Here is a 12659-nt window from a genome sequence, read left to right as displayed (position 1 = left end):
TCAAATTCTGGCTGAAAAAAAGTGTGTGTTATACACGCAACATTACGGTAAACTCTACTCGGCATCATTAATTCCACTTTTATAGCAATTTGCTACGTAACTAAAGTTGTTTATTGTGTTAAAATTTGCATAGCTCAGCAGCTGAAAAAATTAAGACACTACTATCTGAATTAAGCTACCAGGTACATGTACATGATTCTGTAACCAAAAAAAAAAATAAAACATTTTAATTCTAAATTTTTGCAGATTATAGAATATACATGTATAATTTATGGGGGTTTTGGCAATAAATCTGATACACAAGGAATGATAGAAATTCTCTTTGTGAGAGGATGCAAGGTGGAGCATTTGAAGGATTGATACTTAATTTCTCATTACCTTATCCATAAAGGAGGGTAAATTACTCTAAAGATTAAAGATCACAAGCCTAAAAAGCACCTTTTGTGTCTATGTAAATAAGTTATCCTGTAACAAATTGAAAAAGTCTAGAAGATGTCTGGTTTGTCCTCCAAATTTTAATACACCTTGTAACTTGACAAAAAAAAAACGGCATCATCCTCTGAATAATGCATTGGCATCAGATATCTGACTCTTCGTCTATAAAACAACTTTGGATGCTTGTTTAAAACAAAGAAATAGTCAGGTCTACTTGTAGATTATTACTGCGATATTCAAGTTTGTCTCATTACAAGTACCATGTGCAGAGGGATGCCTGCAGTCTATCAGTATATCAAACACTCCCCAGTAGACTCCATACAAAACCACAAAACGATGTACATATATCACATTCATGGCAATAACCTACAAATAATAACAAAGCAACAAGTTGCTGTTCTTTTAAAAAAAGAGTGCACTACGTGGACCATATGCATGTTTTTCTGAAGGAAATATGAGAGCCTAAAGGTTATCTGACTCCCTTTTGGGGGATGGGGGGGGGGGGGGGGGGGGGGGGGGGGGGCAGACTTCCAATTCAAATTCAAAGTGTAATGATGAACAATAGAAGCAAGTCTGGATATTGCCTTTAACCTGTAAATTTGTACACTGCATCACACATAGCTATGACCTTTTTACCTCAGAATTAATAGGGTTCATACCTATAATATAATTAAGAATTTAATTACACAGTGAAAAATACATGTATTGGGCTCTTTTGATGTAGTTGTGCATACTGTGTAGGAACAAGACTGGCAAACCCCCCCTCTCTCTCTCTCTCTCTCTCTCTCTCTCTCTCTCTCAAAGTTATGTTCCCAAGAATTGCACAAAATTTTAAACAAATATATCGAATTAGAAAACCAAAAAAATTTATCACTTAATTTAATTGCAAAAAAAAAATATGATAGATTTTACAAAGTATGGCTCTTTGTGTAACTATTTGGTATAGCGGAAGCTTCTACTTTGACGCTGTATCAGGTTTTTGTATACTTTTGAAGTTGTACTAGTAGTAACATTGCCGATTTGCCTGCCAACAGCCTGAACATTTGCTTTCAGCAAAGCTCGGCTAAAAATGAATCACAATATAAATAATTCATTTCAAACATTTATTTCCAATTTAAGTCACAAATAAACCGGCCTTTGTTGATTTTAATCTTTTTTTTCACATTCCACATGTGAGTGATAAATTTGATAGCAATTATAACAAGAGACCCATGGGGCCACATCGCTCACCTGAGCAACAATGACATTATATGGGCGTTCAAAGAATATTGTGCCACATGGTCCCTCAGTAAAATAACAAAAAATAAATACCGTAAAGAATCAAAATTTTATACTTATTTTTGCAAACACTTTATCTTTAACATATTACCTTTATGGAATACCATTTTTACCGAAAATAAGATCCTATGCTAGATATAAAACTAAACTTTTGGTTGGGGTACACCGTTAACTTCCTTGAATGCCCTTTGAATTCGTTTTGCCCCCTTCTTTCACTTTATAAAGCGATCAAAATATATGAGAGCAATTATAAATTAATTTTCTTCCTCAACTACTTACTAGTTATCTATTTAAAAAAATTTTTTTTTATAATAGTTATTGTATTCAATTAAAAAATATCCTATATGTGAAAAAAGAAATTTGTACCTCAATGCACTTTATTCCTCAAATTTAAAACATTCAAAAATTTAATTGGTCTTTCCCATCATAAACGACTGTTGTTTACCTGGCATGAACTCCTGTGACGTTTTTTAACCTTACTCACTTGATCGATGAATGCAATCGAATAAAAAATTTGTAATGTTAAAGAGCTATTATAATTAATGTTGTTACGATAGTCGCAGACTATCGAAAAATCGTCACTGAAGGCAGCAGGTTGGCAACAATCGATAGTAAGTTTTTATCATCGATAGTCGCTAAAAGTCAGTCACGTGACAAATAACCTTTTATTGCATAGCAATATACATAAAACGACTAAAGTATTATTATACAGTGACCAACCTAGGGGGGGGTCACTTGCTTTGTGATCGGTAACTTTGCCGGAATTTCCTCCAAAAGAGAAGTTGAAGTTGCCCTGTATGCTGAGTTTACAATCATGTTAATTAAACCCAAAGGCAATAAAATGATAATTATCAAATTCATAAGACTTTTTCACGGGCTCAGTTAACCCCTTTGTGATTAGTAACTTGCGACTGTCTTATCTTCATGCATGGGTGATAAAAATGGGTGATACTGTGTATTGAAAATTACTACCAATGTTTATTACTTTTCATGCTGATATTACAATTATAGTTTGGAACTTGTAATTAGTTAATAATACTGCCAAATAACTGCTAAAATAATCATAAAACACATAAAACAAAAAAATTGCAAGACTACAATGAACAGTTTTGTGAAAACCTTTTTGTCACTTTTTATTAAGGGTCATCTTTGCTAACAAAGGGTTTAAGATCCACTCTGCTCCTCTACAACCCTTGGCAGATAAAGCCAACAAAATGAAACTTAATGTACAACGGAATCTGATTTGCTGTGAAAACAGGTGATGACAGGGAATCTACTAATTGGCGGTGTAGTTTGTTGTGTTTTCATACAAAATTTAAACACAATCATAATTACAACTTTTAACATATGATATACAATTACAAATATATGTTTTTATCTAATTATTCTCATTTTTTATTTTCTCACACAATTTCCTCTAATACCTCTTAGATAAAAAATACGTAATTTAGCTGCTCAAATTTCTTTCAATGGCTAGACAGTGCTGTGCTACTTCTGAAATCATTGGCTAAATCTGCCAAGGGTTGTAGAGAAGCAGAGTGGATCGTAAAAGATGATAAATGGTATGAAAGTGTGAAAGAATGGATATTTTCCCCTTGACAGACCTAATTGTTGTCAGTTTTAAATATCATTCTTTTCAGGAGGTTCACAAACAATGGTCATCATTTGGCTGTATCTACTTTTTTCTTGCAATTTCTTGTGAACACTACTGAAGCGGCTCTGTTGAAATCTATCCCTTTAAGAACTAAATCTTGAGTGACTTGAGGAAATTTAAATCGTTCTATCTTACACCACCTCTTGATATGACAATTACTTCTCGTCACTCATCTGTATCAAAAAATTCTATTTCTAAATAACAAGCACATTTTTATTATTTGCAGTAGTTACTGGGATTTAAAGGAAGTAGAATACAGCAAAGCTATATAAACACAAGTCATCCCAACTGGTACTCAGAACAGCTGCATGACTTGTGACATTTGAGATAGAACCAGCAACCATTCCGTCCTTTTTACTCATATGATGCCGTCCCATATTCAAGAAATACCCAACATCCCCCAAGTACCAATCTGGAGTGCTCGCCAGCCAAATTTGCCCCCACACCATAGGATGATGCCACCTATGCCTATAACCCAAATGGATGCAGCAGCCAGGCAAACATACAACCCTGGATGCCGGTAAGCATCTTCTGTCAATTTGAATTTGCTTAAAACATACAACTATATCCATTTGCTTTATTCAACTGTTAATTCATTTTTGGCTTGCTAGCATTCCATTAATTGCTTCTATTAACTTTTCAAATATAAACACTGCACATTTTTTAACTTGGTTTTATTAAATAATACATTCAAGAAGATGTGTACTTTATACCTTTTCAAATCGTTATTGCAAGTTAAAATTTTAGCCCCACAATAAAAGGCAAAGGTCCAATTTTACTTACTTTTCTTACAAAAGAAAACAATTTGCATAAATTTATGCTTTGTGTACCAGTAAATGAAGACATCAAACCACTGAAAATGTATCAAATGGTTATTTTAAAGAAAAAAAAAACTTCCTTCAACCATAACAGAAAAGCACACATGCATGCAGCCTTCATTTTAAAAACAAGTGTTGAGTATTACTGACATATCAATTGAAATTGCTCTAGATGAATGAATGAAATGAATAAAGCTGGACAAGGAAATTGTCCAGCAGGTAAATAGTTTACCTGTAATTAACCCCTGCAGCACCGCAACACCTTTCCTGTGAAAGAAATATGTTGAATGCTTTATTCTTCCAGAAATTGGTGGCTGGTTTAAATTCCTACCATTATCTTTTGATTTACCACAAAAATTGCTTTTGTAAACGATGTCAATCACCAGTTTGTCAACTACAGAGGTAAAGGGGAAAAGAGGGTGGTTGAGTTCAATTTTTGTATTGTTATTGCTACATGCATGGAAACCTGTAACGCGAAATGTATACATGGTATAAGATGAGAGAAAGGCAATATTGAGGAGGGACTCTCATGCATGTAGTGTACAGCCAGCGGCGTTAGAAGCAAATTAAAAGGGGGGAGGCAGGCTAGACACTTATCTAAAAACTTGACAAGCAAATAAAAAGAAAAGGTCTTTTGTTTAATGTATGACTTTGCCTAAAAAGGCTTAGCAGAACTCTGAATCATTGTAAATGAACCCTAGAACAATATAAATCAATCTGCCCTTAAATCCAATTCTGCTAACTACCTTTTATTTTTACATGGTCTTGCATGCTAAAATGTGATGTTTCAAAATGGCAGACTCTCAAGCTTATGAAAAAGCAAAAGAAGATTACTCCATCATGAAGAAGCAAGGGAAGATAACTCCATTAATCCATTAACTGCCCCCCCCCCCAAAAAAAAAAACAAAAAACCTCTTTCCACATGCTTTTACAATTTCTTAACTTTGATTGACAGCTTATGTGAATTAAATCATTTCTCTCATTGAAATTCCTGAACAGAATAAATCAATAAGACAAATATATACCACCCCCCTCCCAGCCATAGTCCGTCCTTACATGTAGGTGACATTAAATATTATTAAAGACTGAACACCTGAGACAAGGGCCATGTATTTCACAATTTTGTTAAAAGACTTCATGGACATCATACCCACGCGTTTTTTCCTCACATTGGGAGTAGAGGAAGATTTTTGAAAATTTGGGTGTTTTTTTTTGGCATATTTGGCCCTGCCTGTGGCACCCGGGGATAGTAGAGTCATAAATTTCACAATTTTGATTCCTCTTACCATAAAGATGCTTCACACCAAAAATGGTTAAAATTGCCCTTGTAGTTTTCAAGAAGAAGTCAATGGGTAATGCGCAACGCACGATGAGGGACGAAAACAGATAGCAATAGGTCACCTCAGTTTACTCAGATGACCTTAAATATACACATTCCAGTCTGAATAGTGGCCAGCAATATTCACTTCTTGATATTTTTTTCACTGGTACCAGACAAGCGTTAATGTTGAGCCCTGTGCCCTAAAACATACATGTTCACTATATGGCCATATTTGACCCCCCCCCCCCCAAGAACGCCTGAACTCCTGCCCCATGTGCAGTGTTTTTCACAATTTAAGAATAGGACATAATTGACATCATAACAAACGTACTTACCCGGTAGTTTATCTCTCTCTACTGTGAAAACACAGAAAAAAATACTACAAAATTTATATACAGTCTCATGTAAAAAAAATTAGAAAAAATATGGCTTCGCTCAGGTTAAAATTTGGTAACGCTTGTTTTAGACATCGTTTTCAGTAACGAAAGAAGTTATCTCTCTTACTCTATAACTTCGGTAGGACAATTAATTTTACCAGATTGGTTGATGACGTATTTTATCATCTGCATTAGCTACTTTGGTCTGTTAACAACCATGGGTAGAAAGGGGAAGGAATTATGTTTGGAAGAGAAGCAGTCCATTTTATCTCTTAGAAAAGCAAGTTTGACACTACAAGAAATATCAGATATTATCGGAAGGCCGTTATCTACAGTGCACACGTTTTTGAAGCGTCATGGAACAACTAAAGATGTTGAAAACAAACAAAAAAGTGGCCGACCCAAAAAGTGCAGTGCACAGGATGAGTGACAAATTTTTCGGATTGTTAAAATGAATCACAGGCAAAGTTTAACGGAATGTTAGAAATGATATTGGTCCAGGAACTGTCCAAGAAAGCACCATGAAATTTTTTTAAATCAAGATGGATACAGTAGGAGACTTGTAATGAAGAAAATGCGTGTGTGTGAAGTGAATGAAACAAAGCATGTGAAATGGTGCAAAGAAGAGAACTGTGATTGACTCCTTGACTTACAGATGACTGTAAGGTTATGATCAATGGCAATTGAAGTGTATATGTATGGAGAAAAACCGGTGAGGAATGGGACCCACCTTGTAATGCACCAACTGCCGGGCGACATTTGGATTTAATGATCTAGGGGTGCATTACTTACAATGGAGTCAGCACACTTTGTGTTGTAGATGGCAATATAAATGCCCCAAAATATATAAGGATCATTAACAATCATCTTTGGTCCATCGTGGAAGAAAATTTTCTAAGATTCAATACATATTTACTATATAATGACCCCGCCCTATGGCCTGAACCCTTGATCCAGGAGGTCATGAATTTTACAATTTAGATAGAAAGCCTAATGGACATCATCGTCATGCATTCTACTTATCTTACACTGCTGTGGAAGTAGAGAAGAAGATTTTCTATAATTAAATACACTTTCCACTATATTGCCTATTGACCCTGCCCTAGGGCCTTGAACGCCTGATCCAGGGGCCATGAATTTCACAATTTAAGAAGATGGCTTTATGGACATCATAACCATGCATTTAGTTTTTCTAAAATATATATCAAAGTAGAGTAAAGATTTTTAAAGACACTACGTTTTCACTAAATGGCTATATTGAACGTGCTTCGGGACCTGAACCCATGGCTCAGGGGCCATGAATTTCACAATTTTGGTAAAGGGCACCATGGACATCATGATCATGCATTTGATTTTTCTCAAATATATATGGGAGTAGAGGAGAAGATTTTCTTAGATTCAATACATTTTCCATATATATGGTCATATTGGCTTTACCATAGGGCCTGAAGACCTGGCTCAGGGACCATGAATTAGACAATTTTGATAGAGGTATCCCTGTCATCATAACCATGTGCTGAATGTCCAGAAGTTGAGAAGAAGATTTTAATTAAAATTTGAACCAATTTTTTATTTTCACCTAAAATTTATGGTCCCTGCAGGTTGGAGTCATGAATTTCATCACAATTTATGTTCTCCTCCCCTGTAAAGACCATATTTGGTCCAGATGACCCTAGTAGTTTTATAGAAGAAGCCGAAATTTTTCAATTATTAATGCACAACGAATGACGCAAAACAACAGATGAAAAAAGGTTGCAATTGGTCACCCGAGTTACTCAGGTGACCAAAAGATAAGTCATGCCAAAATGAGAACAGTCTTTCCGTTCTGTTGTTTCTATTGTTTCTATAAATTTATTCTTATGAAAATACCTCCTAAAGGGCACATGACTTGAACAATTTTGAATACCAGGTATACTCCAATTGAGGATGCTTCCACAAAAGTTTCAACTTTTCTAGTCAGATGTTTTATGAGAAGAAGATTTTCAAAGATTGTTCTCTATATATTTTTAGTTAAAAGTTGGACCCCTATTGTGGCCCCAACCTAACCCTGGGGATCATTATTTGACAAAATATGAATCTGCACTACCCAAACTGCTTCTACACAACTTTCAGCTTTTCCGGCCCAATGGTTTTTGAGAATAAAATTGTTTAAGATGTCAACAAATATTCAACAATTCTTAATTATCTCCCCTTGAAAGAGGGTGTGGCTTTCATTAACCAAACTTGGATCACCTTACCAAAGGATGCTTTGATATAAAGACTGGGGTTGGCCTAGTTAAACATCCACAAGGACGGCAATCAAGCATAAAAGGAAGCAGGCCACACCTCCAAACTGATAACACTTCACACCATAAGCATATGCTAATCAGAGAACTACATCTTTAGGGTCATTCAGCGGCTTGCATTCTTTAGGAATTGTATCAAAGTTACATACCATTTTGTTCACTATATTAAAATCTTTTTTCTAATGAAATTCAAATGATTTTGCCTGTTTCGTTTAATAACTTCAAAAGGTCAAAGTTCATGATTTTCAATTTTTATTTGATGAAATATACATAATTTTGTGAAAATATGACTATTATGGGGGGTTATTTATGCTTAAAATGTTCGAGAATAATCTCACCATTTAAATCATGATTCATTTTTTTTTAATTTCTAATCAACTATTTAAAAATCAGTAGAATGCAACAAAATTCTTAATGCTTAATGCTTTCAGCTCAGGTGAGCTTATAAAAAGTAGGAATAAGTAGGAATTTAGGCATGTCTGAAATACCAAAAAAATTGCACAAATGAGCTGGAAATGGTCCAAAACAAATAAATAAATCACAAATTTTGAGACAATTCCTATAAAATCAGAGATGTATGTGAAACACTTATGCCCCCCTCCTGTGGAAACATCCACAAAGAAAATGAACGTAACCTGCAAATAATTGAAATTTTTCTAAGTCCAAGGGACATAACTCTGTCTAAAATTGCACGATCATACCCAAAATCAAACTTGCTCTAGATATTATTATGATAAATCAGTATACCAAATTTCATTGCAACATAAGCAACCTCAGCAAGGAAAATGAACAGAAACTGCAAATAATTGGAATTTTTCTAAGTCCAAGGGGCTATCGAAAACTGCTCGATTGTACCCAAAATTAAACCTCACCTAGTTATTATTATGAAAAATCTGTATACCAAAATTCATTTTGATACGTGCAACCTCTGCAAAGAAAATGCACGGAAACTATGGTGGACCGACTGACCGACAGACAAATAGCAGCAAAGCAATATGCTCTCCCTTCTTTGAAGGGGGGGGGGGGGGGGCATAAAAATAAAGCACAATTCCTGTTCAAAATAACATCCTCTGAAATAATATCTCTGATCATTATTGGTATATACACACTAAAAATGCTACCCCCAGGAAGTTAAATGGATAATCTATCTCCATAAATTATCTAGCACACAATGTATAAACATGTGATGTACCTGTGAAACCTTTGAAATAATATTTTACCACCCCAGACACATGTTTTAATGATATCTTCCTCTGCACAGTGATTCAGTTCAAATGTTTAGCTGACTTCAAAAAATGCTCAAATTAACTATTTTTTCATCACAGGAAAGTGTCAGAAAGTCATAATTTCATCAGAAATATGAGTTCTATTTAATACAGTTTACTAATTATCAAAGGATATGTATGTATTTTGTCATCAACCTAATGAATATCTGTCCACAGGTAAAAAAAAAAAAACAACCCTATATCCTAAAATGATTTTTTTTTAATTTCACACATTCTGCACTCATACAGTGATATTTCATAATTCACATAGATATAGTCACAGAAGGCTTCTCATCTTCACCATTTTTATCAAAAATGAATTTTAAAAATTTAAAGATGACATTGCAAAATGAAACTTAACTGTTTCTAAGTACCGCTTGATATGTTAAGAGGTATAGCGCCTTTTCCCATTATTTTGCCTACACCCATGTTTAAACAAAAAGTACCTTTTACTAAAAAAAAATACAGATACTTCTGCAATATATAGATTTTGAAACCCATGTTTTGTCATAAGTTCAAGAAAACTGCTTTGAGAAATGAATGTGACAAACTCAGCTGATATCCTAAACCATGATTACTTCAAGCAAAATGCAATGCATCCAAGTGTAAACAGAATGTAGTGATAATCAGCTTAATGGAGTCATGATGCAAAATATCTGGACAATGTAGTGTAATACACATAGATCCTGTATAAACAAAAATCCATTTTTTCAACCTGGACATTCATCTGTTTATAATCAAGTCCCTTTTCTAACAGGGTGATTTTATAGTCATATCACCTATTGAGCATAGCAGTTATAAAAGAGATCCTAAACAATTGTTTATATGTGGGATATAAACTTACATCAAACTCTGAACCCCTTCCATTGTGAGGCCCAAGAATCATCCAGGGGCCAAAGTCTAAACAACTTTAAAGAATCAGCAATATGTCAAAATGCTTGCATATACGTAAACCCATACATTATAACATTTCAGTTTTTGTGAATAATTAAAATGTAATATGTTTTCCCTTGTAAAATTGGATACCCAATTTGGCCCCACCCTACTCCTCAAGATTTTGATTTTAATGAATTTGAATCTACATGTCTATCTGAGGTTGCTTTAACTAAAGTTATAGCATTTCTAGGTTTTCAGAAGATTTTTAAAGTTTTTTTAATGAATTCTTATGTAAAAAAAATTGTTGGACAATGACAAAATAAGATCAGAAAAACAAAGCTAACAAGAGGCCCATGGGCTACATTGCTTACCTGAGCAACAACAGACATAATAAAATCAGCTTTGTGGATTCATTTACAAAATATCTTAACAATGTCATATAATAGATCCTGTCATAAAAAAAAAATCCTCTGCATATTCTTATGTTTATCATTGAGCCTTTGTAACAAGATGATTTTACAATCATATCACATATTGCATTGCAGTTCTTGAGAAGATGATCAGACAATTGTTTATAGATGGTTAATACATCTGCATGTATTGACCAGTCCCTATTCCTGAAGACTAAGATTTTGACAAATTTTCGTTTTCTCTTACTTAATCATTGGGAGAAAATTAGTGAATTTGTTTTAACATAAAAAATAAAACAAATTAATGCAGTTATGAGCAATATAACCATAGATTGGACAATATTAAGCAATCAATGAACAACCATACAGATATTAAAATTACGAAATTTTCAAATTTCATGCAAAAATATTAGAGGTTTAGATAAATATATTTTTAGATTTGTGTCACTGAAATATGTGGAGCAAATATGGCCCAGGAATTAACTGATGGAATTTTCCAAGACATAGTTTTCATCACAATTTGGTTTCAGAAAATAGTTTTTTCAAATTATTTAAGTTGGAGTGCGCATTTTCACTTATTCACATTTAAATGCCCAACATCCGTCTTATGCTTTTGTGTTAACAGTGTATAATGATGGCATATATGACTTCATTTTCATTTTATGATGCCTATATTGCTATTTCTTTGACAGTGTGATGGTCAAACTCTTGATAATAATAAAGTTTATCAGTTCTAACTGATACTAACTGTCTAACTGTAGACCCCTTCACGGTAACTGCGGTACTGCTCTCTTGCAAGGCAAATTGATATACTTTGCCGAAATTATTATTATCAATTGAAACAATTGATGATACATTATTTTTCACTAAATTATGCCATTTTGCCCTGCAAAAGAGCAGTACCGCAGTTACCGTGAAGGGGTTAATTGCTTATATCAGACATTTACAAAATAGATACATAAATAATTTTCGTTAAATATATTTTCCGAGAGAAATATCTCGTGACAGGCCTTAATTCACCACAGTTAAAATGCCACCCATATACAGCTGATATACGTGTATTGTAGCAGATAATTGCAGAATCGCTCCGTAGCGATATTGGAGAAAATTACTAAACTTTCATTGAAAATAACAGTCAAATTATCCATAACAAACCATTTTGAGGCTGTAAATACCGATCATCTAAAAATTTAATTCATATTTTTGAAGAATTCAACACTTTTTCAGCAACGTTTTTTACTCGATTCAAGTTGACGTTCGGAACTCTTGGGATTTTTCCTAGTAAATGCACTGTGTTAGAGTTATTTCCTGTATTTTTTTTTTTATGAACAGAATACATTTGTATATACATATAACAAATTTCCAATGAAAATTTACTTGTATTTGTATTATTGTTTCTGATTTTATCCATGCAAATGTGGTATTGTGAAAATATGAACTTTATACAGAGCATCCCAGGATTTAGTGTAAATGTAATGTGCATGCGCAAAATTCTAAAATCCAAAAAATCCAAATGATTTCTGGAATTATTTGAGGAATTTTCGTTAATTATTAATAAGCAAAGCTTGATTGAGAAAAAATAAAAAGAAATTGGTAATCTTCAAGTACCAATGATGTTTAAAATATATATAAAACAAAAGACAGCACTCTCCTGATTTATTGACATAAAAGCCCAAAAATTTGAGTCTATTATTTTAATATAGTAGTACAGATTAAAAAGTACTCAACTAATTGACTTGAAAATTACCAGGCTTTGTCCTTTTACCATGCCAAATAAGTGTACGAAGTTTGATAAATATCCGTGCAAGGGTTTTCTTTTAAACTTGCTTCCAAGTTGAACACACACACGCACAGCAGTGATGCTATATCCCCTACTCAACAAATTGCGAGAGGGGATAAAAAACACACATTACAAGCTGGTAATAGTTTCAAAACTTATG

General features: G+C 33.7%; 2 protein-coding genes across 3 annotated transcripts in view; one reads left to right on the top strand and one right to left on the bottom strand.

The window, feature by feature from the left end:
• The window catches only part of LOC128188247 (WD repeat-containing protein WRAP73-like), a 51670-nt gene that overhangs the window by 29703 nt on the left and 9308 nt on the right, over positions 1-12659 (bottom strand). The gene's annotated exons all lie outside the window — the stretch shown is intronic.
• Positions 3666-12659, top strand: part of LOC128188246 (cellular tumor antigen p53-like) — a 35157-nt gene continuing 26163 nt past the window's right edge. Inside the window, exon 1 of one of the 2 annotated variants that reach the window (XM_052859184.1) lies at positions 3666-3887. In XM_052859184.1, the coding sequence (XP_052715144.1) occupies positions 3730-3887 (158 nt within the window). In that variant the 5' untranslated portion in view covers positions 3666-3729. The remainder of the gene's footprint in view (positions 3888-12659) is intronic. The other variant, XM_052859187.1, reaches the window with a different exon arrangement.

Source organism: Crassostrea angulata, chromosome 6, assembly GCF_025612915.1.
Source record: "Crassostrea angulata isolate pt1a10 chromosome 6, ASM2561291v2, whole genome shotgun sequence".
NCBI lineage: Eukaryota > Metazoa > Mollusca > Bivalvia > Ostreida > Ostreidae > Magallana > Magallana angulata.
Note: the sequence above shows the minus strand (reverse complement) of the source record. Positions and strands in the feature narration are given on the sequence as shown.